Source organism: Medicago truncatula, chromosome 3 (assembly GCF_003473485.1).
Source record: "Medicago truncatula cultivar Jemalong A17 chromosome 3, MtrunA17r5.0-ANR, whole genome shotgun sequence".
Classification (NCBI taxonomy): Eukaryota; Viridiplantae; Streptophyta; class Magnoliopsida; order Fabales; family Fabaceae; genus Medicago; species Medicago truncatula.
In genome coordinates, this window is record NC_053044.1 from 34,845,900 (window position 1) to 34,873,428 (window position 27,529).

General features: G+C 31.5%; 2 protein-coding genes and 1 pseudogene across 3 annotated transcripts; 1 reads left to right on the top strand and 2 right to left on the bottom strand.

The window, feature by feature from the left end:
* Nucleotides 1–4,523: 4,523 nt before the first annotated feature.
* LOC11408304 (NAC domain-containing protein 100-like) lies at nucleotides 4,524–7,144 on the bottom strand (annotated as a pseudogene).
* A 2,591-nt stretch (nucleotides 7,145–9,735) lies between these two features.
* On the bottom strand, nucleotides 9,736–13,683 carry LOC11410341 (LIM domain-containing protein WLIM2b). 2 transcript variants are annotated; one of them, NM_001401708.1, is made up of 6 exons: nucleotides 13,543–13,683; nucleotides 13,155–13,319; nucleotides 11,929–12,034; nucleotides 11,798–11,832; nucleotides 11,611–11,700; nucleotides 9,736–10,264 (listed from the first exon to the last, which is right to left on the bottom strand). In NM_001401708.1, exons 2-6 carry the CDS (start codon nucleotides 13,287–13,289, stop codon nucleotides 10,055–10,057), a joined length of 576 nt encoding a protein of 191 aa, NP_001388637.1. In that variant the 5' UTR covers nucleotides 13,290–13,319; nucleotides 13,543–13,683; the 3' UTR covers nucleotides 9,736–10,054. The 2 variants fall into 2 exon arrangements, with proteins under 2 accessions (NP_001388637.1, NP_001388638.1); NM_001401709.1 differs by having other exon boundaries at nucleotides 13,155–13,374.
* A 6,787-nt stretch (nucleotides 13,684–20,470) lies between these two features.
* Nucleotides 20,471–25,718, top strand: LOC11410343 (trafficking protein particle complex subunit 5). Its single transcript, XM_003600802.4, has 8 exons — nucleotides 20,471–20,627; nucleotides 21,042–21,130; nucleotides 21,469–21,532; nucleotides 23,170–23,247; nucleotides 24,919–24,995; nucleotides 25,084–25,150; nucleotides 25,245–25,352; nucleotides 25,449–25,718. The coding sequence occupies exons 1-8, from the start codon at nucleotides 20,556–20,558 to the stop codon at nucleotides 25,476–25,478; spliced, it is 585 nt and encodes a 194-aa protein (XP_003600850.1). The 5' UTR covers nucleotides 20,471–20,555; the 3' UTR covers nucleotides 25,479–25,718.
* The last annotated feature ends 1,811 nt before the right edge of the window (nucleotides 25,719–27,529 follow it).

The following is a 27,529-nucleotide window of genomic DNA, read 5'->3' on the forward strand; positions in this document are numbered from 1 at the left end:
CTACATTTTGGCTATATGTTACATTTTCTCATTTCAGGTGATCTAGCCTCTTATAGGAGTGGAGACTAGATAAGTGATATAACTAGTTTAGGACTCTTGATTAGAATAAACTATTGATGAAACTTTTGCTAACTTGAACCAAACAAATGTTTTCCCCAGTTCAAATTTGGCTGGAGAGATAAAGTTTATTCTCCCGTCCCAGTGATCAAAAACTAGATTTAACTGACACAGATACAACATACAAAAATAAAAGACAATGTTAGTTGATATTGCGCAAACACTAGTTGTGAACGTCAATTTCCTAATCAATATGCCCTTCAGGTCATGTAATTGAAGATATTAACAGACATACTTCTGCTTTAGCCTCCAGTTTAAACCAACCCCGCAAAAAGCTTTATGTTATGTACCAGCAAAGATTTCATTTTGGGGTGTTCGGTTTTATGATTTTGTGGGTTGGGGAAGAAGTTTCATATCTATTCATAAATCACGAGCAAAGGCAACTTCTAATTTCATGTTTTTTAAGGACCGAGAACTGAATCATAATATAGGTTTTATCATCTTTGGCTCAGAAATAACACAAATTTCTTCGCTACATATATCTCCCAATAAGATAATGAAGTCATATCAAAATCTACTTGTGGTCTAAATATTGAAAATGAAGTTCAGACTTCTATGATTTTGATAGCATAGCATATGACAGTGTAAGATGGAGAAAATCATATGCTTCATGCTTTCAATGGGGCAAAGTTGTACTTCATAAGGCATTCACAAACTTCGGACTAGTAACTGTTTGAGTATGTAAAGATTGACAATGTTCTTCAATCACCAATATCAATAACTAAAAATGTTGGAGATAATTTTTCCTTCATAATTGACAATTTTATTAACGGTTTATACAAAAATAATCAATTCAACATAAACTCATTATAAATTTATTTTGTACAATTATCAGATATAGTTGTTAAATGAGACATGATTGCTCCTTTCATTGTTGTCAAGCTTCTTGTCCATGTCTTCATCATGTGATTATAAGTACATATTTCATAATACCCGAGATATCCCTCTTTGCATCCAACTCTATAAACGAGGAATTCACAAACTTAGGACTAGTAACTCGTTATTTTCATAATTTTCAAAGGACGTATATTTTACATTCAAACAAACTCAGAATGCATTGTTAAAAGGTAAATCTTATATTTTCATTCAACCTAATTTTTCCCAAAGATTCTATGGCAAGATTGCTAAGGTACATCATTTACCTGAAGAATATAATTCTTTGGGTGTTTCCAAAGATGTTCTTGAATACTTGGCTAAATAAGGTAAGGTTTTATCTTCAGCCAACAGATTGATTCTTTGTCGGAATACAACTAGTAACTCTAAAGTTCAAATGTTAATTAGCAACCCATCAACACAAACTTGATTGCCAATTACAATACCGGAGCAACTGCAACATATGAATGTTGATGCAGACCTTACAGCTATCCTTGAATGCAATGACAAGTAAAACTGCAAGGTGTAATTTTTTATGATAAGGCAGATGAGTTTTTGTCCTCATATTGTGATTGTAAAATTTATATAACAAAGGAAGGTATTTGGAAGGTAAAGGAGGAAAGTCTTTTTACCGGCAGTAGGAACTTCAAACTTTGAATGTCAATCTTTTGCAACGCCGCATATGTTTATTTCATCTTAGATTAATTCTCTTACTTGGTAAAAGTTAGTTTTTATTTTAGGTCTTATATCATGTCTTACAATTTTGAGAATGGAACAACAAAAATGTTGAGTGCGCCAAAAGAAGTCGGAAGGATTCAAGTGATACAAGTTGTAGCATGAGAATTTTTAAATGGGGAAAGAATAAAAATTCAACTCAATCGATTTGTTTAACGAGATTTAGGAAATGTGTCTTTACAATATGGATTCTGACCAACTACGAATCAAGTTTGTGGAAAGGGTTTGAAAATGAGGGTGAAAGCAATGGGTAAGATGGAGAAAGATCCATATTGTTATAAGCTTTAATATTTTGAATGGCTTAACTTTGATGTTTTCTACTGAGAAATATTTATAGCTATGGCTTAAACTTGATCGAAGGAAACTATATAAAGCAAACTCATCTCTCACATTCATGCTCACATATTTCCTCAATTTCCATATAGCTTTCATCGGTTAAGCTTAAGCCAAAGCTATAAATCTTTCTCTTTGTAGCAAACATCAAAAGAACACCATTAAAAATACTCAAGCTTGTAAGAGCGGGATCTTTCTCATCACTCTCATTGCTTTCACCCTTATTTTCAAAACCCTTTTCAACAAAATTGATTTTTAGTTGGTCAAAATTCATATTGTAAAACACATTTCCTGAATCTCACTAAACAAATGGATTGATTTGAACTATTGTTTTTCCCCGTTTAATTTTTTTTATGCTATAACTTACATCATCAGGACCCCTTATGGCTTTTTTTTGGCACCCTCAACATTCTTGTTGTTCTATTCTCAAAATTATAAGACCTAAAATAAAAACTAATTTTTATCAAGTAATGGAAGCAATATGAGATGAAATGAACATCTCCATTGTAAAAGATAGACATGCTAAGTTATTACTATTAGTTCCTACTCCCTATAAAAAGACTTACCTCATTTACCATCCAAATACCTTCCTTTGTTATATAACTTTACAATCACAGCATGCGGACCAAAAGTCATATGCCTTATCATAAAAAATACACCTTGAAGTTTTCATTGTCTTCGCATTCTAGGATAATTTTAACGCCTGCGTCAACATTCATATGTTGTAGTTGATTTGGCACTGAAATTGGTAATCAAGTTTCTGTAGTTGGGTTACTAATAAACACATTTGAACTTCAGAGTTATTTGTTGTATCATGACAAAAAATCAATATGTTGGCTGAAAATAAAATCTTAGTATATTTAATCAAATATTCAAAAACTTCTTTGGAACCACTCAAAGAATTGTCTTATCAAGTTAAATGTTGTAACGTAAGAATGTTGTCATTGAATCTTTGCGAAAAATTAGGTTGAATGAAAAAACAAAACTCAACTTTTAACAATGCATCTTGAGTTTGTCTCGATATAATATATACGTCCTTCAAAAAGTTTTAAAAGATGTTGTTACTAACCAAAATTTGTGAATGACCTTTGCTGCTGATCAAGGTGATATTTCAATCAAAATATCACAAGGGATTGAAACCATTGTTGTCTTTATAATCAAAGAAAAATTGAAGCCAAGCTGTTTAGAAGAGAATGATTGAACAAATAGTCTTTGAATGACACTAGTGGTTCCGTAAAAAAAGAAAAAAATGAAGGGAAAGGTATAGATGAATGACTTCTGCAACGTCAATGCTTTTATATTATGAATGGGAATTGGTTTGCCAAGGTATCTGTATGATCCTCCAATTATCATTGCTTTCAATTCTCATCATAGACAATAAAGTTTAGCAATTTTATTTCCACTATTTCTCTTAAAACCAATGAATACTTGGTATTTCATTCATTTCCGTTGATCAAGTCTTGATTGACAAGAATGTTAGTATATATCTTTTTTGTCAAGACAAGAATGTTATATTTGATATCTTACACTTTGTTCTGAATAAAATAAAACTATATATTATCATTTATTTTCTTCATTATATGTGCATTAACATGGAATCAAGAGAATTGATTCCGATTTGATGTCATTCATATTCTAGAACCACTTTCTTATCACAATGGATATAATGACATAATCATGTGGTAGCCAATCATTCAATATATAGCCATGCATTTTTCACGACTGTGTATTATTTACTTCAAGTGTACCATTACCCTCCCTGTTTTCTGTTAAGTTAGAGTTGGAAGTTTAACTCTTCTTTTATTAAAGCAACGCGCAAGCGTTCACATATTCGTGAAGACATCCTTCGCTTGATATAGCAATGCTCTTTTTTTTTTTATATATATATTCTTACGAAACTTTTTTTTTCCATCGAGAGGCGTTTAATGCAACAATTCAGTTTTTCCAAGTTTTCATTTCCGTTTCATTGAAGTGTTGCAATTTTTCACCAAGAGGCATTTAGGATGTCAAACCTTCTTGACCACTTTATTCATTTTTCCGGTTCTTCTAAATCATGTGGGTTTGGAGAATGATATCGTAACCATTTTTATGGCTGAAAATAGATAGCTATCAATGGCCATTTATGCCACCCACTTATCAGCTAGCTTAAACATGCCCTTCTTAGTAGTGTTTTAAATAGCTTTTCGGAAGACAGCGCAATTAGCTATGACTTGGTTGTAAGAGATATGTTATTTACAAATTACAATACCTCTTGCTTTTGATCTCCTTGACTAGAGGAATTTACAAATAAACAAATATATTGCGGCTCACATATCATCATAAGAATTTTCCATATATATGATGGAGATAAGGTGTAGACCTCCTCAGATAGCATGCATCTTTTCTTTTTGTTGAATGAATTTCTCTATGCGTGCTCCTTCTGAAGCTAATATGTTTAGATCATGGAATACTTTCCCAACCAATTATCTTTTAATTGCGGGTGCATGTCAATGATGGTAATATATATTACAACTGAAATTTAGATAAGTTCGGATAAAATAGATACAATATACATGATAAAACAAACATCATACAATACACCTGATAAAATATGTATACCACAAAACACAATAGATAAATGAACATGCAGACACACTATACCAGCATGAAATTTTGTTTGTAATCAGAAATTCCACAAGCTATCATTGACCACATGTCCAGTAGAAGCTGGTGACAATTCTTGATTCTCTGACAACTTTTGAAACATGCCATTTCCATATACCACAGATGAGATATCAGCATCAGAGTCTCTCCCAAAAGAAAAGATGTTCTTTGAGGTTGTTCCAATATTCTCATTCTCCAACTGCATCCTCAACAGCAATTGTTCTTGAGAGAAGAAAAAGTTTGACGAATTCCCGACCATTGAGGTTTGGTTCAAATCAGCAGCTATTACTTCAGCTAAAGGATAAACATCCAATTGTTTTGAAGAGGATGAAATGTTCAAGATACTAGTTTCATTGTTATGAACAATGTTGTCATCTTGTGATTTTGGTTTCACCTTGTTTTGAGAGAAATCAGAAAGAGTGGTTTGGTTTTCACTATTGTATGGAGAAGAATCCAATAATTGAGGCAATAGAGATTCATTAGTATTTGATGGTCCTTCTCTAGAGGAGTTAAACCTTCCATGTTTTGAACCATCCTTTTTCTTTCCACAATTTTTCTTCTCAAAGACTCTACTGAGAACCCATTCACTCTACAAAAAAAAAAAAAAAAGGGTTAACACCATTAGATATGAAAAACATTACTATAAACAAAACAAATTTTGTTTTAATTTTTATTCATTATAACAGTTTTTTTAAATACTATTTGAAAGAATATTAAATCTGCTCCAAACAAAAAGTTGTTTCCGGTAGTTTCTCTAAAAGTTATATTTCTTAATTGATTTTTTTTTTAAAAGTTATTTTTATAATGGTAATCAAACAGAAAATAGTTTACTTTATTTAGAAAAAGGAAATTAATCTCTTAATTATATATATATCAAAATCACTATTTTTATTCTTTATTACAAATAGATCATCGGTGAATGTTTGGATCGACGATAAGTTTGACAATAATGACACGGTAATTTTGTTAAAATTCAAAAGTAAAGTTTTTGTCAAAATTACGGTAACACAGGGTAATTTTATCAAACACACGGTGAATGTGAACATAGACTAACAAATTTTCACATATAGTAAGAGTAGAAATCATAGAAAAAAACAAATAAAAAAATTATAGCAATACTATCATTCCATGTGTGGATAGGTTGTGCTCAGAGAGAGTGTTACCCTCCAATCGGTATTCATGCATGACCCAATTGGTTTTTTCACCACTCGGAGCTCTTCCTATGTAGAAAACCAATGTTTTTTTCATCCCAATTAATGCATTTCCCTTGAAAATCTCTTTGTCTTTGCCTATTGCTTTCCAGTAGCCTGCATTAGTAGCTCTATTGGTCCTTTGACCAGTTGGGTATTTTCTCTCCCTCACACAGAAAAAATACCATTAAGCTTCTCCCATTTTAGCCATTTCTTAATAAACCAGAAAATAAGAAAGCGTAATTAAGTTATGAAACACCGAAAGACGTACATACGTTAGACATGACACTGACAAATCCACACTCGTAATAACTTTAAAAAATAAAATAATTGAATTTAACAACATCTAATAGTGACATGTTGGTGCGGATACCTTACATGATATGTCGGTGATTCATAGTAATTAAGAGAAAATATATAACCATCAAAGTAAGATAACGACAATATTTCTAAGGCGTAATTAAACCACTCGCTTTTCTCCTTGCCAAATCCTAGTGGTCACCATTTTTCTTCTTCTTTTTCATCTAGATCTACTAATGAATGATGTTTTAGGGTTAATTTTGTCCCGAAATCACCATTCCAATTTTTATTTTATTTTTGAAGTTAAATAAGCGATTTCCACATAATTGAAGTCTTCTTTGGTACGTTTTTATGATTTCACCATCTTAGTACGGCATTGTTTGTTATGATTTCTCGTTGTTGTAGTGTTTTCTTGATTTTTCATCTTAATGCAGTGTTTATCTGATTCTGGTTGAAAGATTAGCTTTGATCATGTCTAGATCTAATTAATGACTTTGGTGCCATCAATGTTACAGATCTGTAGGAATTGTATTTTTGACACTTGAATATAGTCATATTTGTAGTCTTGTGTATTTTGATGCTTTTTCACAAATTCATCCCTTTGGTTTTTAATGGCTTTAAATGTATGTTATCAATGTACTCTATCAACGTCGTTTATTTTTTCAAAAAAAAAAACCCCGTCGTAGTTTTTCAAATCCAGACTACTAATAAAATATAATAACAACTAAAATTTACTTATAAAAAACAATAAATTCACCTGGCAAATCCCACGGTTCACACTTATTCATATCAACTTCAGCAATAGCTATAGCACAAAAGCTATTGTCATCAACCTTCTTGACAAGGTAATGATTTATAAGCTCTTCATCGGTCGGATAGAATCGAAAACAAACCGAAAATTTGACCTTTTCATTTTCCATTTTTTGATTGGAAACATTCTCATTTGATCCCATCCTGCATTAAAATCCTTTGTTTCGTCAAAGAAGGAAGTTAAAAACTAAATAGAACAAAACCAAGCATAAAAAATTTATCTCTGCAAGTCTTGATAAAATGAATGACTAATACCAACCTGTTAAAGTTTGAAAAATCGAGAGAGGTGTGATGAGAAAAAAAAATATTTGGTTGAATGATGTAACTAAATTTAAAAAAAAAAAAGAGAGAGAAGAGAGTGAATGATGTGAGATACGGTTTGTTTTGATGAAATTGATAAAGATGTTGAGTTGTAAGAATACAAAACTCCTTAAATGGTGAACTTTTAGGTATGCAAAACGTGACTCATAATGAAATTTTAGGAGGGTTCAATCTTTTATACTTTTAGAAGTGTTTATTGTGTTGTAAGTGTGTGATTTAGTATGTCAACAGTTGAAAGATGAAAATTGTGAAATGATGATAATGAAAAAATAACTGAATAATAATAAAATAGGTTAATTAAGTTTTTCGGCCTACGAAAATTTCAAATTTTGTCTTCAAATGAATCGCTCTTTTTAGTCCTTACTAAATTATTCTTCAAACAGTTTTAATTTTGTTGTTAAGTCAACATATATTTTTAAATGACTTTTTGTAAGCATGTTTAGAACATTAAAAATATCATCCATGAAAAATCGGATTAAAATTTAAATTCTAGGTCTAGATTTTTATTACTTTTAAATGAATTGTTTGCCTTAAAATGTTTATATTTGATTCATCGCAAGTTAAAATGTTCTAAATCATATGAGGAGAAACATTTTATAATGGTCTAAACTTGTTTGCCAAAAATCATTTCAAAATAAGTGTTAACTTCAAAAGGACTAAGATTGTTTACAGAGGCTACAAGGGTATAATTTGTTCTTTTTCTTTTACGGAGGCTAATTTCAAACCTCGCCAAATTACAGAGGTTTTTTGAGGTATTAACTCATTCATATATGATGTAAGATAAACATTTAGGTGTGCTTTATACTTTCCTAAAGATACAATACGGATCGTAATTGTCTGCATTTAAGGTGGAAAAGATTATTGAAACGTTCAGTCAGATATACTTGAAAGCACAAATAATAAAATATCTAATTTCGATGCACTTTTACAGAAACAAGATTTTTCATGTTTCGGTTGGAACTGACGTTTTGAATAGTTGGAACCGTAAAGTAACCAAATTATTAAATTGGGAGCCCACATTTTTATTGAAATTATTAAAAGCCGGAAAAAGTGGTCGTTTATCTGGTTTCCTTTGTTCTCCTGTGCTTTTTTAATTAAAAATAAGGATCAAAACAGTGTTGTTTTGAGCCTCATTTTCTTCCTTTTTTCCCATTTGTTTAAAATGATCCAAACGGACGTGGTTTTGGCTTCAGTCAAACTCAAATCCTTATTTTCACCTCTTTCTCTTCGTGATACAACCATTCTTCCTTCCTTCTTTTCTTTCGGTAAAAATAAAATAGAAATGCTTTCACAGATGCTACCAAAACCCTTTGTTCCTCCTTCCATACGCCACTGCTCCATCACCTTTCACATTTCTTCTTCTTCTTTAAGGATGTCTACTAGTTCCTTGATTCCTTAATTGAGTTTTTATTTCTTTCTATTTATATTTTTATGATTTGTTTATGTTTTTGTTTTCTATTTTTTGTTTGTTGTTTTCTCATATTCTTTTTTCCTGTTTGTTCTCGGTAGTTCTTGATCTTTTTTCTTCCCAAATATCAATGTAAAAGTCATTATTATTTTTTACGTACATATTTATACTTTTTTTTTTTTCTTTTCTTGATCTTTTGTAATCACTAGCCTTAACTGCGGATGTAGAGTATGGTATTTTGTAGATACCATTTTGTATATATTTTTGCCTATAATATGGGGGTGTACTCAGTTAAGACTCATAAGAATTCGAACCAGCACAAATTGACCGCACCACTATTTTTTCAGTGTCATTACTGTCATATTTGATTATGAAGAAATAGACCTAAATGACTATGATGATATTTCTCCTAAAAAAAGACTATGACGGTGTTTAATTTCAGTGTTCTTAACGTAGCGTTATATAATATTTTAATTGATTATGTGTGCAAAATTATTTTAGACTATCAACCTACCATCATTAAACTCTTATATTAATTGAACTTCATTTTTAGGTAATTTGATTTGGATTCAAATTCTATGTTTAATGTTCTAATGTTTGAAGTTTATTTATTATACAATTTTAAAAAATGGTATCTTTACTCAATTTTTTTATTGGTTACCACCATTTCTGTGTTGAGGCGCTATGCAAAACTTAAATAAGAAGATAATGAAAACAAACATAATAAATAGTGCATATAAATTATAAAGTGCGTTTACACGCTAAGCTTTAGGTTTGGTTTACACGCTAAGCTTTAGGTTTGATTTGCCACCACGTGTCTATACCAACCGGAATATTGTGAAATCCTTGACGGAACTTATACATTCACACCAAACGTATCGATCGATAGTAGTTTACAAAATAAAGTTCTGTCAATTTTCCTCGTGCACTAAAAAAAATAAAAAAAAATTTAGTATTATTTTCGACAGAATTTTGACTCACAAGAATGTGATTTTTTGTCTCTTCTTTGTTGCCTCCAAGGTGTCTCTATCTTATATAAAATAACAGTATTCGGTAGAAAATGCAATGAAAATTACATCATGAAATTGGAAAGATACATTTTGCAAGTCAATCTCTCATGTCAGTACTGAATGTGCACTGGATAAATAAATCACACAAGATTTGCACACCACACATGTATAAGTAAACATCAGAAAAATGACAAGTAATGATGGAACAATTATGAAGGAAAAAGAAAACCACACATACAACAAACACTTGCTTGAAAGATCAAAATACCCTCTTCTTTCAAAACAGAACAAAGGCAATTAGAAGGCACCAACATTCAAGATTCTGGAACGGAGGCTGCTGCACGTTTGATTGATGCAGACTTGATAAGATGATTGTAGCTCCCTTTCTCCTTAAAAAGCTGAGAGAAATGGTGCTTGCAATACAAAATGCCCTCAAGGGCTGCATAATTTGATGGAGTTATAGGACAACCACCGTGTGAACACTTGAAACATGATTTGTGATAGGCCTGGCTTTCTACTGTCACCTACATTCAGAATAAGATATATGTTAAAACATAGCAACAAGGAAACCAAGACATTCTAGTTCAGGGTAACCGTGCAGAACTGCAGATTTATAGTAATTAGATTTACTCATTCGGGCAATTATTGACAAATGGACACAGCAGATTCTACATTTTGGCTATATGTTACATTTTCTCATTTCAGGTGATCTAGCCTCTTATAGGAGTGGAGACTAGATAAGTGATATAACTAGTTTAGGACTCTTGATTAGAATAAACTATTGATGAAACTTTTGCTAACTTGAACCAAACAAATGTTTTCCCCAGTTCAAATTTGGCTGGAGAGATAAAGTTTATTCTCCCGTCCCAGTGATCAAAAACTAGATTTAACTGACACAGATACAACATACAAAAATAAAAGACAATGTTAGTTGATATTGCGCAAACACTAGTTGTGAACGTCAATTTCCTAATCAATATGCCCTTCAGGTCATGTAATTGAAGATATTAACAGACATACTTCTGCTTTAGCCTCCAGTTTAAACCAACCCCGCAAAAAGCTTTATGTTATGTACCAGCAAAGATTTCATTTTGGGGTGTTCGGTTTTATGATTTTGTGGGTTGGGGAAGAAGTTTCATATCTATTCATAAATCACGAGCAAATGCAACTTCAATTTCATGTTTATTAAGGACCGTGAACTGAATCATAAAATAGGTTTTATCATCTTTGGCTCAGAAATAACACAAATTTCTTCTCTACATATATCTCCCAATAAGATAATGAAGTCATATCAAAGTCTACTTGTGGTCTAAATATTGAAAATGAAGTTCAGACTTCTATGATTTTGATAGCATAGCATGTGACAGAGTAAGAGGGAGAAAATCATATAGCCTAACTTCACAAACCAATGAACACACCCAAAAGCAAAAGGTCACGCCAAACAATATGTTTCATGCTTGCAATGCTATCAAAATCATAGAAGTCTGCAATGCTATGATTTTGATAGCATAGCATGTGACAGAGTAAGAGGGAGAAAATCATATAGCCTAACTTCACAAACCAACGAACACACCCAAAAGCAAAAGGTCACGCCAAACAATATGTTTCATGCTTGCAATGGGCCACAGTTGTACTTCATACGGGCCTTCTTCGTGCTCGCGATTTTAAGAAAGACATATTGATGTTAAATGTTTTGGTTACACACATACCATACAGCCAGAGAAGGAGGATACTCTAATCTACCTCATGTGCAGGGGTAACCAAAGAAACTTATTCTTATGGTATGATCTCTCATATATCCCATCTGTAACAAAGATATATCCGACCAAATATTATTATCTAATTTATTTCCAAGATTTTTAAATCTTACCTTCTCCAATGGATAAGCAGTTTTGCCACATGTAGCACACTTTTCTTGGGTCCCAGAAAACATGCCCGCAGCTTTGCTAGGGGTCCTTGTCTGGAATAAACAGAAGATACCATTAGTTATTCAGTAATACCAAATGCCTAGGACCGGATTAAAAGAACAATAAAAATGCAAAATCAAGCAAATTTACCAGCACAGGGGTTGTACCGTCAGCTACCTTTGCAGCTGTTCAAAATAATACTATAGCCGGTTAAAGAGGCAACTGACTGAAAAAATTTAACAAAATTAGCTTTATTATCCTTGATGAAAAAGAAGACATACGTGATTGGAAGTTCTTGTTCTTGCTAAAGTTGCCATGCTCCTTGAAGAGCTGCTCAAAATGAGGCTTACAGTAAAGAACACCTTCCATTGATGAATAGCTGCTAAGCTGAAACATAAAGATAGTCAACAAATTCAAGCTTTAAACTCGGACATAAAAATGTTAGTTAAGAGTTAAGACCATGTTTAAATAAACAACTTAACTAAGCGGTTAATGCATAAACACTTAGTATAAGTGCTAATATATAAGCTATTTTTATAACAAAAGGTAAAATAAAGTTAAGCAGTTTTCATATACACTATGAATTTAATTCATATGCATTGATAGTGTAAAGATATTTTACACTGCCAGTTAATTATACTCATCAAATTATTATGAGAGTTTGACTTTTATCTTAATAACCTTAAAGTCACACACATGATTGATTGTCAGGGAGTCACAGTATACAGCGCATGAAACCTAAACTCATAAATTATAAGCTGTTTTGAAAAGCTAACCTAGAAAGATTATGGATTGGCTTATTTGAGCTTATCTATTGGCATAAGTTTTGTGAGACTGTTTGGGAGAACTTATGAAAGCAGCTTATGACAATTTTCATAAGCTTTTTTCAACTCATTTTCATAAATATTATGGATTGGCTTATTTGAGTTTATCTATTGGCATAATTTTTGTGACACTGTTTGGGAGAACTTATGAATACAGCTTATGACAATTTTCATAAATCTTTTTCAACTCATTTTCATAAATTCTCCAATATAAACAACTTATAGCATATACAAAAACAATTTAAGCTTATGCAAGCTTATACATAAGTGCTTATCATGATAATCACTTGTGCTATAAGCTGCAAATAAGCTGTTTATCCACACAGGTCCTTGCTAGTGCATATCAGTAGATAAGCTCAAATCAGTCGATCCAACACGCTTTCAACAATTTAAATAGGAACCGATCTATCCATGTCATTAAAGTAATATTCTATACCCATAAAATTTCTACTTTTATGTGTCCAAATATACTTTATACTTTATATATTCGCCAACTTAGATAAAAAAAAAAAATCTCTCATTGGAATTTTACATGGATGGCGGTGAATTCAGCGTCAATCATAAGCAAGGATCTAATCAAAATTGAAAAGATAAACATAAACCCAATATCATAAACATACAAAATTATCAATGTACTATATAATAAACAATGAAACAAGTAAAAAAATGAAGAAAAAAAGAACCTTTAAAGTTCCTTTGCAGTGAGAGCATCTGAAACAAGCTTTATGGTAAGAAGTTCCATCAGCAGAAAGCTGATCAACGGGATAAACCGTTTTCTCACAAGCCTTGCATTTTTGTTGGGTACCAATAAAAGACATCTTTGCAGCTTCTTAGATCTGAATTCACCACTGAATTTCAAAATGCACAAGGTGGTAGATCAGCTTCAGAAGTCAATTACTTGAGCTGAAATTTTTGAGTAGAAGATAGTTTCAGTTTCAGAAAATGGTAAAAAAAAAAAAGGATTAAATTTGAAAGCTTATGAATGGATTTTAGGGGGAAATGAAATGAATTAATGGTATAAAGTAGAAAAAGTGAAAGGGGGTATTAGAGTATATGAATTGGAATTATTACCTTATGAATTGGAAGTGATGGATCGGTGAAGAGAAGATAGAGAGGGAGAAATGAAACAACTTCACACAAAGTTTAAGTCTCTGGTTAAGACTAAGGAGGATGAATGTATTTGGATATATGGAATATAATAAGTCATGTCATGGTCACCATTATGTAAATACGTTATTAAATAAGGAAAGTGGAGAGATTTTCATTTCCAATACTAAAAATAAATACTACTAAAATACTTTTTTTTTGTGAAAAAAAGAAAAAGTTTTTTTGACTCAATAAACAAATGCTAAAATACAAAACTAATGGAACAAGGAATACGCAAATATCATTGCTGGATCCAATAATATTTATTTCTTTTATTCACTAAGATATGTTGTTGTTGTATTTCTTGTTTGTTTGAGAGAATTCATTAATACTTACTTTGATGTTACAATGGTATGGTCCACGGCCAACAACTTAATCATGACCAAAAGATGGCAAGAGGAAGATGTTAGTAACTTATGGAAATCTTCTCTTTTACTATTGTTGTGTTTTTATTCCTTTTTCTCATTCATTTTCTATTGTTTTTACCAATATGAATAGAGAAAAATATTATTTCAAACGTTGTCATAAAATAGTTGTACAAATATCGTTACTATTTGATCAATTAAAAAATAAAAGATGAATGTTATCTCAGAAGTTATCACAAAATGATTGTACAAATATCATTATTCATCTCTTATTTGTTAAGGTCGAGCTCGTCTCCTTTAAAAATGGGTTGGATCGAGTTAAATTTTGCAAGATACAAATTAGGTTTGAAAAAAAAAAATCTACGTCTAATTTGTTATATGTTATAAATTTGTTTAAAACTTAATTATGACCTTTTCGAAAGTTTGGTATGATTTGCTAGCATATTTAAACTCTTATTTTATATTAATATTTTTAAATAAGTAATCTAACATATATTTAAATTAAATAACAAGTTAATATTGCATTTAGAATAACTATGAAAGGGAAATTCCATCATATTATTGGGAAAATGCATAAAACGCTCAGTGGTTGGAAGCACTAGTGTTTGAGTTTGGTGGCAGACTTATAATTATGAAATGTGTGCTTAACTCAATCCGTATTATCACATGCAATATGCAAAGATTCCAAAGAATTGTGTGAGGAGATGGAAAAAATTCAACGTAGCTTTTTGTTGGATGATATTGAAAGGATTCAAAAACATCACCTGATTAAGTGTAATATGCGTTGTTTTCCTAAAATGATGGAGGAATGGGGATAAGAAACCCACATATGATGAACATCACTTTTCTCATGAAAATGCTTTGGAATATGATTAAAAAAACATGATGATTTATGATGTAAGGTTATCTATGATATATATGTTCGTAACAAGGATTTGTGGGTGACTATAAGCTCTCAATCTTATGATTCCTCTTTGTGGAAGGCTATTGCAAGCATTTGGGATCAATTCCATAAACATATTGTGCGGCAAGTTACAGATGGTTACCACATACACTTCTTGATGAACAAATGGGTGCCCAATGGTTATTTCCTCATGTTGATATCTACCAACCAACTTATTGACTAAACTCTTATGGTGAAAGATGTCTTTGCGTCTGAAGGGAATTGTGATCCGAATATTCAATATGGCAACTTTGTTGGTTATTGGGTTCAAGAATATACTGAGAAGAATGGCAATTGTGACACCGTACATGCTAAAATATGGGGTATGTACGCCAACATGGAGTTGACACAAAAACGATGAGTCACATGTTTCACTGTAAAAAGTGATTCCAAGTTGTTCGTTGATATGCTCATAAGGAGTCGCAATCTCAACAGGACAACACCCATTTTTGTCCAACGTACCCAGGATCTCACTACACTAAATGGAAATGGCAAATCAGCTCAAGAACACATGACGTGAAAACAATAGAAGCGTCAATCAGTTAGCTAATCATAATATTTGCCATAATTTTTTGATGCAATGATACTAAAGACTCTTTACAGAGAACTCTACGATATTCACTTTGATGATATTTCCATAACTATCATGTGTAAGATTTAGCAACATAATTTTGTCTCTCTCTTGGGATATAGCCTCTCAAGAAAAGAGAGTTTTTTTTAAAAGAAACTAGTTACAAACCCGTGCTTCGCACGGGGTTCAATAACGTATTCGATAAAAAAATTCTTTGAAAGAAGAGATGTTAAAACGACGGAACATTGTGATTCATCATAAAATATGTATGGACTGATTAAGAGAGCATATAATCAGTTTATGAAATTAGGAATTGACATAATATTTAGAATGAAAACTATTGGAACCAATAAAGGAATCAATGATGTGTGAATTTACATATTATCCAAAATTATAAAAAAGAGTTTTGTTGTAATACCCATATTACATCAAATGAAATCAAGCAAAGAAGTAGCATCAGTGAGTGAAGATAATCTAGTCTAGGATTAAAGTTAAGGTGATATGTTGAAAGTGTGGATCATGAACACCAAATCTTTATTTGGAAACGACTTGAACGTGCATATTTTTAGGTGGCTTCTCTAGATAAAAAAATTAACTTATCACCTACCTCTAACATATGTTCTCGGCAAAATTTGAACTATTGACCGCCTAAGTATTTTTTGTAACTTGCTCTCTTTGCCGTTATCAAGCGACACTTATACCTTTTTTGAGCTTGTTTGTCAATGAGTATGATTGTTTTTCGTGTTCCTTTTAGAAATGTCATTGATATCTCATTTGAGAAGTGCTAGGTACAAAACAAATTGCAGTGTTAATTAGAAGTTATATATATGTACATTTCTAAAACATTTACCAAAGCATTGTAAAGATTTACTGTAGGAAAATAACATGTTTTTATTTTTCTCAAGAGATTAGGAAAACAACATTACAATTAACATGATACTAATTGGAACCAATGAATGAACCAACAATGTACAGATTAACGTTACATAATAGTTAGGTTTATAAAAGAGATTGCAAGTTTCATAGACTAACTAAAAGGGAATTTTTGTCAATACTTACATCAGACAAAATGAAAAGAACAAATGACATCCCAAAGTCAAGATAGTTTACGACTACAGTCCAAAGCGATACATCAAAATAGTAGAAGTTAAAATAGTTCAACAACAAAGATCTACTTTGGAACAACTCGAATTTGCAAGTTCTTCTGTGACTTTTCGAGATCAAAGATGAGCTTACCACCTTCTTCCATCACTCGTTATCTGCAGAAATTGAACCACTACCCACCCAAGTAATTTTCATAGCTTGCTCTATCGGTGGTAATGAGATGACAGTTATACTGTCTCTGTGTCTGGTCATCAATGAGAGTGATTGTTTTGCGCTTTCCTTTCAGAATTGTTCTTGACACCTCGTTTGGGAAATGCTAAACAGGAAAATAACTGCAATATTAGTCTAATGCATATTTACATGGATAAGATGTATATGAATATAGTTACGTATAATTTATAAAATAAAGGTAGCATAACTTATTTTAAGCTAAAGAAAATGTAACATGACTTCTAATTTATCATCCTATTATCTTCCTCTAAAGTCTAGATAAATGCATGCATGTACATTATATGCACCCCGTTGACCAATTAACATTGTTGAAACAAATGGAAATTAAGCATCACTTCCGCATGTGCATATATAGCCAGCACCATTTGACATTGATGTCTTCGAACATTTGGTGCAACTCTCATAATACAATCCAAACTGGTTATGATTGAATTTAGTTGTTTTCCAAATAGTGATGCAATATGTTTCCTAACCCAAATTATGCACATGAAATAAAGAATAATGCAATATGTATTTTTAATTTGTGCCGTAAAAAAACTCAAAGCATGTTTGTGCATAAAAAAAGCAGACATTGACTAAGTTTATAAATTCAGCAATTGGCCTAACATGTGATAGTTTGGAAAAATCGTTGTACGAAGTACGTTGAGAAGAAGTCGAACTCTGACTTAAGTTTTAACTGAAGTTTGACTCTGAGCTTGAGAAGTGTTAAAGTCATGACAACAATTTAAGAACCATGGTCAAAAAACAATCAAATCGGATTGTGAAATAATAAGTTACTCTAACACTGTATTGTGAAATCATAATGCAAACTTACTAAGTCTTAAACTTCTCAACAACCGGATGATGTAGGTTGATGAGCAACCTCGAACCTGACCAATTGTTACATATATTTGGGTTGCCATTGACTACAAAATGGAAGCAAGGAACTTAAGGTAAATAGATGGTAAATGATAAAGGTACGGAGTATTTTTCCCATAGTGTTACATCAACTATATTCCCACTACATAAAGAAAGACATTTTTCGGGTCATTATCAAACTTATACAAAATTCTATCATCTGATGTTGACAAAATAGAAAATAATACCTTTTCTATTTAGCAATATTTAGTTTTTTTGAATAAGAAAAAGATATGCATAGTTTGTTACGATATAAAGGTGCAATATATATTTAAAAGATAAGTATAATTTTTTTAGGCATCTATACCTTTTATATGTGTGTGTGTGTATATATATATATATATATATATAACATAAGCATAATTTTTTTAGGCATCTATACCTTTTTTGAAGAAAAGACATCTACAATTTTACTTTTAATTAAAATCAAAATTTTATAAAAATTATACGCATTAGCGTAACAAAAAAACAGACACACATAAAGTATTATTCTAAACGCTAATATGTGTGTCTGTATATTTGCGAGGTTGAAGAAAGAAAATAAAAATATTTGTGAGGTTGTTATAATTAAACGATATTTAAATTAAATATATAAGTGATAAAAAGATAATAAAATTTCTTTGAAAAAAAGGTAATAAAATTAAATGGAACCTCCTTTAAAAAATTAAATGGAACGGCTAAAAAAAATTAAATGGAAGAAAAAAACATATTGAAATATAATATTTGAAAATAAAAGAAAAGGTTCCCAACGTGAATTGAAGAGAGATGATTGTGAAATAAATTGTCGAGAAATAGTTTTTTGAAGTAGCATTCAACAACTTTTGGCCAAAGCTCATTCCATTCAATTTTATGCATTAAAAAAAGTACATTTTTTAGTAAGTACTTAATTGATATTGTACTTGGCCTAACTTCTTCTTAAAAATATAGAGAAGTTGAAGAAAAAAAAAACGGGTCAAACGGTATCTTAATCTCCCACAACTGCAGTGTAGAAGCAACTGAATTTGCGAGAAAAAAATTAGAAAATAGTTAACAATAAAAAAATTGGAAAATAGTCAGAAGTTTTTAAAAATATGAAAATTGGAAAATAGTTAATAAAATTCGGTGAGGTAACACTCAACCAAGCAATACTAAAATATATTTGAAATTGTGTTTGACCTAATTTCTTTTTAAAAATGTAGAGAAGTTAAAAAAAAATTGGTGAGGTAGCACTCAACCAAGCAACACTAAAAAAAATTATATGCATCAGCGTAACAAAAACACAGACAGACGGACATAAAATATTACTCTAAACGTTAATGTGTGTGTAAATATTTGCGAGGTTGAAGAAAGGAAATAATAGTATTTGGTATCATTAAATGACAGTGTGAATAAAAATATTTGTGAGGTTGTGATGATTAAACAATATTGAAATTAAAATAATTGATAGTGTGTTTGACCTAACTTCTCCTTAAAAATGTAGAGAAGTTGGAAAAAAGCCGGATCAAGCGACATCTTACTCTCCCACAACGGCAATTTAGAAGCAACTGAATTTGGGTGAAAAAATTGAAAAATAGTTAAAAAAATAAAAATTATAAAAGTTATTAAAAATATAAAAATTATAAAATAATTAAAAAAAATGGTGAAGGGCAAAATGGGAAATGCACCCTAAAATGATGAGGTGACATTAACCACACCCCATCAATAGGAAATTACTAAAATGCCCCTCTAAGAGGCAAAATGGTAAAATCCTAGGGACTTACTTTTATAATATAGTAAGTAGATAAATTATAATCAATATACTTACAATTATTTTACACATCGGATAATGTGTTGTAACGTCTTAATGTTATAAAAAAACATGTCTGAAAGAGAGTATACTAATTAAACTAAAAAAAAAAAATAGATATTTGGTAAAATAAAAAGGGTTTTGTTAACGAGTGTCTTGGGACACTCTTTAAGCTATCCAAAATAAGAAATTATTCTTTAGAAAAGTCAAATAAGTATCCAATTTCCAAGACATTAATTATATGCATTTCATAATATACTTTCTACTTACGATCTTTAACGAGTGCCAGACCGGTAGAGGTGTCAAATGGGCCGGCCCGGCTCGGGTCCGAGAGGCCCGACTATAGAAATGGTCCGGCCTGTTTATGATTGGGCCGTGAATTCTAGAGCCCGGCCCGGGTGGGCCATGGGCCAGCCCGGCCTGGTCCGTTTATGTTTTATTTTTAAAATTTATTCACTTTTTTTTATGTATTTTCTTATGTATTAGTTACTCACCATTATTTTTTTGCTAAAATATGATTGGATGGACATAAAAATATAAATAATTTTTACATTAACATTGAATAATAATTAAACTCTAGATTATTCTTTCAATTAAATCAAATTAATAATTTATAAACTTTAAAATTTTAAAACTGTAAGCTAAATTCATCCATATTTATTAAGTTTATTTTTTTAAATATTTTTTTGTTGATAAATTTTAAATTAGTTGATATTTTTTTAAAAATATGTTGTTTTTTAACAAAAATAAAATAAAATATGGGCAAAATGGGCCGGCCCAAAGCTCGATGGGCCAGTCCGGCCCGACCCAACTTTTTTATGGCCCAAATGGGCTTGGGCCGAAAAAGCTCGAGTGCATTTTTTGGTTAGTTTTTTAGGCCCGGCCCAAAAATATGGGCAATGGGCCGGCCCATGAGCCTGACCCATTTTTGACAGCTCTACAACACTAGTTAACATTTCCCAAATTAAAAAATAAAATAAAAATAGATATGATATAATTCAAATTAAGAAGAAAATACTCCGAAAGAAGATCAAATCGAGTTAACCCAAAGCAACAAAGAAGATGATCGGAGTGGGAAAGGTAAAGCAGTACGGCAACGTCCTCGATAAACCCCTTAACAAGGGCAAGACTGAGGTATCTATCTATCTTCCTTGATCTGCTCCTCAAATGCTCTTACTTTCAACCGCATAGATCTTACTTTTCTCTGTTATTTCTCACCAAATTAAATCTTCAGCAATTCTCTTCAACTTCAATCGGAACACTTTCCCACTTACCTTATCATTATTGCTGCCGTTGTTATTAGTATTACATGTTTGGTTGCACTTTTACCGGTGCAAAAATTGGTTTTACTTTCAGAATTGCTTTGCTTCTATCTTGAAGCTGAGATTTGTAGCTTTTGTTATTTTTACATTCAATTTATCCTTGGATATTTACATTCAACTAACTTTTAACTAAAATCAACTTTTGCCATTGCAAAACCATACTCTTGTGTTTAGTTTTAGCCAGTCGTTTTCATGTTTCTAAGGCTAATTTGATGTATTGGTGCAGGTTAGTTTGAGTGCATTTGCGTTTTTATTCTCCGAGCTTGTTCAGTACAACCAAACTCAGGTCGACAATATTGGCGAGCTCGAACGAAGGTGATCCAATCTTGTTCATCGCTTGTATTCTTCGTCACTCATGCCTGAATATGCTAATTTAGTTTTGTTTTAGTGTTCCTGTACGTTCCTTCATGTGCTACATCTTCTCTTTATGATAAAAGTAGGCACTCCTTTATTAAGGATGTTTTTTTGTTTCATGTCAATATTGCTTTCTGTTCTTTTTTTGTAACTTGTGAAGCTTCAAGGGATAGAAATTCTAGTTTTTGCTATGATTAAAGGATTGAGCTGGCTTGAAAATAGCATTTTTTTTCTATGTTTAACTATTGTATATTTAATCAATACAAATTAGTTTGATATTTAACATGTAAACTGTCCAGACTGGAGGATGCTGGATATGCTGTTGGGGCTCGTGTTCTTGAGCTGCTTTGCCACAGAGATAAGGTGTGTTGCTGTCAGAAATCTTGCAAAAGTTTACTTTGGTTATCATAACTGATGTTAAATTTTAAGGAAACTAAATTATACAATCCTGAGGAGATAGTGGACTATATGTGGTGATTAGTTGGATCTTTGTTTAAATAACATCACTTTTGTTTATTGATCTCCTATTTCTCTGCTCTGGTCCTAATTCACAGCAGTGTTGTCGATAGGAGATCAAATTCAGACTTTTAATTAGACTGTTATGCCATTATTTCAATGTCATTTTCTATCTAATTAGAATGGAATCACACTGTTTAGGATTTGAACCTATGACATCGAGTTTTCAAGACCCGCGTTGTGTGATGGACCTATTAAAAGAACGTTCTGAATAATCAACTCATTTTCCAAGTAGAATCTCTCAAAATCTTCCCTCCTTGCACTCAATTATATCTGAAAATAGTTTGTAAACTTAATTGTGACGGTCCCTCATTGGTTTTCCATGGATTCCATTATCCACAAGTATATCGCATGGCTTCTTGTACCTATTTCTCTCGACACATAACTAATTTTCCTGGTGTATTACTACATTAAGTTCACCAGCAGTTGCCTCCCTTTGAAGGTTTTATCATGTTGAATGGTCTAGTCAGTTTAACTTTCATATACCATATAATGAAACTAAAACACCCAATAAATTTTTTATATCAAAGTTTCTTATATATTTGACTGTTCTAAGAAAAATAATTTGTTACATGTAAATGAATGTCCAAAAAACGTGCTTTTTGTGCTTATTCATCTAGTTGTGCGTAAATTGTAGCAGTTCACTTCACCACCAGCTTCATATTCTATATTTTACGAAAAAAAAAGTTTACCTTATGGCATATGACCTGGGCTCAATTCTTTTTTCATAGAAATGAAAGGGCAAAAGGTAACAGATGGGTTCAACTCATCTAATACAATGTATGGGCATGAGAGCCAGTTTCACAACCAGTTATATGCTTTATATTCTATTTGATTATAATTATTTGGCATCGTCGCATCGACAATTGGTTACTAACAAAATTAACTTTTTTACCATTCAATATCTTTTTTCCACCAACAAAATTTTCCACCATCTTGGCTTTATTTCATCCTTCTCTAATATTAAAGGATCAATGCACACAATTTGATATGCTAATGCATGTTCAAGTGTGCAGGGCCATAGACTAAGATTCAATGTATTAAATCAAGTTTTGGTACTGAAAGAACATATATTACCATATTCAATTGTTCTTTTAAGGGAAATGTTACTAACAAGTGCCCTTGGGGCACTTGTTTAGAAGTCTAAATAAGAAATTTTTTCTTGGAAATTGTGTATTCAACACATTGAAACTTTAAAAAGGAACATTTTCTACATAAGATTTACAAATAATTTCCTCTTCTGAATCCTTAACAAGTGCCCTTATAACCCTTCTTTTAATACCTTGTTATCATCAAAACTTCAGAGGCATGGTACAAAACCCATTTTGATTCAACAGTCCATTGGGTCTGTTAGTTGATCGTCGGTATATATTGGAAACTGACACTTTAATAATGATTAAAATTTGACCATGAGGCTAGAATATCTATGCTTTTTTGCACAAGGTTATCGTGATTGATGTAGCAATATTATTCTGAAACTGCAGGGGAACAGAAGGGAGACACGATTGTTGGGTATTCTCTCTTTTGTACACAGTACAGTGTGGAAAGTACTATTTGGAAAGGTTAGCTCCTTTATCAAAATATGCTTTTATGCCCTATCCCCCCTAATTTATCATAAGTTGGACAGGAAAGTTATATGTTTGTGTTACATGAAGCTACATGTTTGTGTTACACTGTTACTCAATGGCATGAAATATCCTTGCTTAAAGACGTGACTTTTGACTCTTTTACATCTGAGTGTAGTATGCTAATTTAGAGAGTAAAACAGCTTCTATGCAGTTTTTTTTTTTTTTTTTCATTCGGAAAAGAAATACTCCCTCCGGTCCTTATTATAAGAAACATTTGACTTTTTAGGTTCATTATGTAAGTGATGTATCTAGTCTATATTTATAAGAAGATACATTAATTATTCTATGAACCAAAAAAGTCAATTGTTTCTTGTAATAAGGACCGGAGGGAGTATATACATTACAGTCTTGTCATATGTTTGAAACATGCAGGATAGCATAAGTTGATTAGATAGACTATTTCACACAAAGCAGTTTTGGTTGTTCATTCTATAAATATTATGATTGTTGGCTTTATAAGTCATGTGTGGGATTCACTATATTTAACTTGTTTGATCATTGGGGTTCAACTTGATGCCGTCCTTGGTATGAGAAGAACTGTTTATCATTGCCAATTTAAAGAACCCGTAGATGTTGAACAATATCTACCATTGTTGTTAAATAGAGGCGCTATAGTGCTATAGCATAGTGGATTTTGATAATCCGCTACACAATTCTAGTTTCGAGGAGTGTTATTTGAACAACCTTTAATTGACAACTTATGGGGACAACCAAAATTTGCAAAGAAAAAATAGGTATTGCACGAAAATCAAAGCAATAGAGAGATAAAGTAAAAAATTATGTGAGTATGAAAGAGAAAGTTGTAACAAAAGTTGTCACAAAATGGATGTTCAAATATCATTTATCTTCTAGTTTCACTATTGAGGGAATAGCGGCCTATTCTAGTTTTTGCTAGCTGATTTAGCAACGATAGCAGAAAAAAAAAATCTAGATTTTTTAAAATAATAAAACTGAAGAATCTAAATATGTGCCGAATATGACCTATTTTTATAATAGAAAACTTAGAATCAGTGAGTATTACTCCCATATTCACCGTAATACGTACACCTTTCAATATAAGTTATGCTCTGCCTCCATGGTCCTTTTTATTTGTATGCAACATGTTTTACAATATATATAGTTGACTTATTTCAACCGTTATTTGTCTGCAACGCTGTCTGCTATTTCACATTACGGACTTTTGGCGTTTCACTATTTTCTGCTATCCGCCATTTTTAACACTGATTATATATTGTGTTATTATTCTAACACTTAGATTGGTCACAGCCCTATATTCCATTTCTGTTGAGCTGACCATGTTTAGTTGTTTACACAGAATCATCAATATATTTTTTTATACAGTCTTGGTTCTTGCCAACCTGTATAATTTTGTCATTGAGTGTTCTGTATCATGATTTTCCACGTGCCTTTTGAGAGTTCTTATGTTTTTTGGTCAACTTCAATATCTGGTGTTGGATATCTTAGACACATTCTGTTCTCGTGAATAAGATCTTAGCTAATTTATATTCTGTTATCATTGCATCATATACTCATTTTGGTCGGGAATGTGTTGCTTTTTTGGCAACTCATTTAGTTTCAATATATGTTTTTTTGTTATTACGTTAGGTAGCTGACTCACTGGAGAAAGGAACTGAACACGAAGATGAATACATGATCAGTGAAAAGGAACTCCTAGTAAACAAGTAATTTAGTCTCAGGAGTTAATTTGATTGTTACACACTGAATTTTAACATCAATCAGCAGTGAGCTGATGGATCTCTTGTTTTTTAGATTCATTTCTATCCCAAAGGACATGGGAACGTTTAACTGTGGCGCATTCGTTGCTGGAATAGTTCGGGTGAGTGTTTTGCTTCACTGTATTTCCCCATCAGCTAGTTATTTGATTTTTAGAGAAAGGTCAAATCATTAGTTTGTTTTGTTCTATGAAACAGGGTGTTTTGGATGGTGCTGGCTTTCCAGCTGTTGTAACAGCTCATTTTGTGCCCATGGAAGGTCAACAACGACCTCGGACCACAATTTTGATAAAATTTGCTGAAGAGGTAAAACCTGTCATTGATTTTGCTTTTGTTCAGTGCACGCAACACGTACATTCTTAAGTTCTGAACTGATAGCTTGTTTTTTGCGCTATCTTCCAGGTGTTACTTAGAGAAGCAAGATTAGGCTGATGTTTATATGAAGAATTTTCAATTAAGATATTTGTAATGCTGAACACCATATAGAAAGATATGGAACTTTCACCTATGCAGTGTTTTAGGATTCTGACCAGCCTATCCTTTTGATATGTGCTTCAAACTCGTTTCTCATTCTATTGTATGTTATCCTTTGAAGTTGGAAATAGTTCTTACTGTCTTGAATTATAATGTACAAAATATCTCATGTTTAATTTCAATATCTGTCAACCTGCATATTGATTGAGGATAACTCACGGATGAGGTAAAGCTTGATTTGCCAGTATATAAATAATATTTGAAAAATGCTAAAGAGTGCTCATAGACATTGGTTGAAGTAACAAATTTAGAAAATGTGTTGGAAAATGACGAATTCAACTTTTTAAAAGTTTAAAAATCATTGTTTTCAATGTAAAACTACTACTTTTGGTTTTCATAACTCAGCACCATCCTACAAAATCGTTTTTAGTTTTTGTTAATTGACATAAAATTTTAACATATCCGACAAAATGGTAAATTTATTAAGGGTCCGTTGATTCAACGGATGGGAGCATGGGAACGGATGGGAGCATGGGAGCGGATGAGAGAGATTTGAATGGAGACGAGGGGAAGAGAGTTTTTTTTAAATAAATATGTTTAGTTCAAAAGAGAGGAGGGGTGTGAATATATTTTAATTAAATATATGTTTTTTGTTGTTGTTCACGGGGGAAGATGAGAGATTTTAAAACAAATTTACCTTTTTCTCCTTAAAATTTATTATAATTGGTCAACAATTTACGGTAAGTCTCATGATGTTCATGTAAATAAAATGATTCGTGATGTGATTAAATACACATTAAAAAATAAAATATCAAATATTTTTTTTTAAAACCAAATAAATTCTCAATTATTTTGAATAATAATTTCATTAATAATTGGTTTAGAAAAAATATTATATCTAAAGAAGTTCTTATTTTCAATAATAATTTCAGTCCGCGTGAGCTTACTCAGTTTGCAAGGACATTGCATAATATATGGAGGGGTTGAAGTTCGAACTCCCAGACACCGCCACTTATTCAGCTTGCAAATGTGAATTTCTAATCAATAGATTACTTGAAAAAAAACAAAAATTCTAAAACATTACTAACTTTAAAGTTTTATTTATATTATAAATAAAATCAATGTAAAATAGTTTTACATCGACATCCATGATCATATTGTATTATGTCAAATCATCATAAAGGTATTTAGTAATTAATTGTATGATATAACAAATCTATATGCATACAAAGTTATCTTGCGCTCGCTAGATATCCGAAGATATGTTTCGATATGTTGCAAAATAAGGCTAGGAACACACTCTCGATTAGAGACACACGTTTTATTTATTTTAAAACATCAAAAATTTGAATTGTTCATAACCAAAATCGAGGCAAAAGGCATCACATTGCTTGAGGCATTTCTTCTCAAACCCAACAAGTAAATGTGAATTTATTATCAATTTGTGTTTGTTGAAGTTAAGGGTTGATTACATGTTGAGCAAGTATAATTAATTTAACATTAGTTTAGAAAAATATAGTAATTAGATTTATTTAGGTATCGTTTACATAGATATTTAGTTGTCACTTGTGAAATGCGGTTTTAAAATTTTATTTAGTATTGTAAAATTAAGTTTTTGTGCTCTAAGTGTTTGACAAAATGTTTAAATGATAATGAATTTAAGTTTTTGTATTTTCTTATTGGTTGTTATTGATATGGTTGATGATGTTGGCAGAATGAGATATGGTGGTAGAGAGGCCTTGCGTAGTTTGGTTCGTATAGAGTGTGCATTTAAGTAATCTTCCGGTGACTATTAGTGTAGAATGGGCAAATATCCTCTAAATGCCACTCGTTAAGACATTGTCACAAAAACACCACTTGTCTCATGATATCAAGTGAGGTGTATACGAAAGAGTTTCATAGTCCCTCGGTAGTTATAATTTTATTTTCATGTTTTTTGCTAATGAACACGATATTGGTTTCTGGAAAGGTACAATTGTTTACGAATGATGTATTTTGGATACATACAT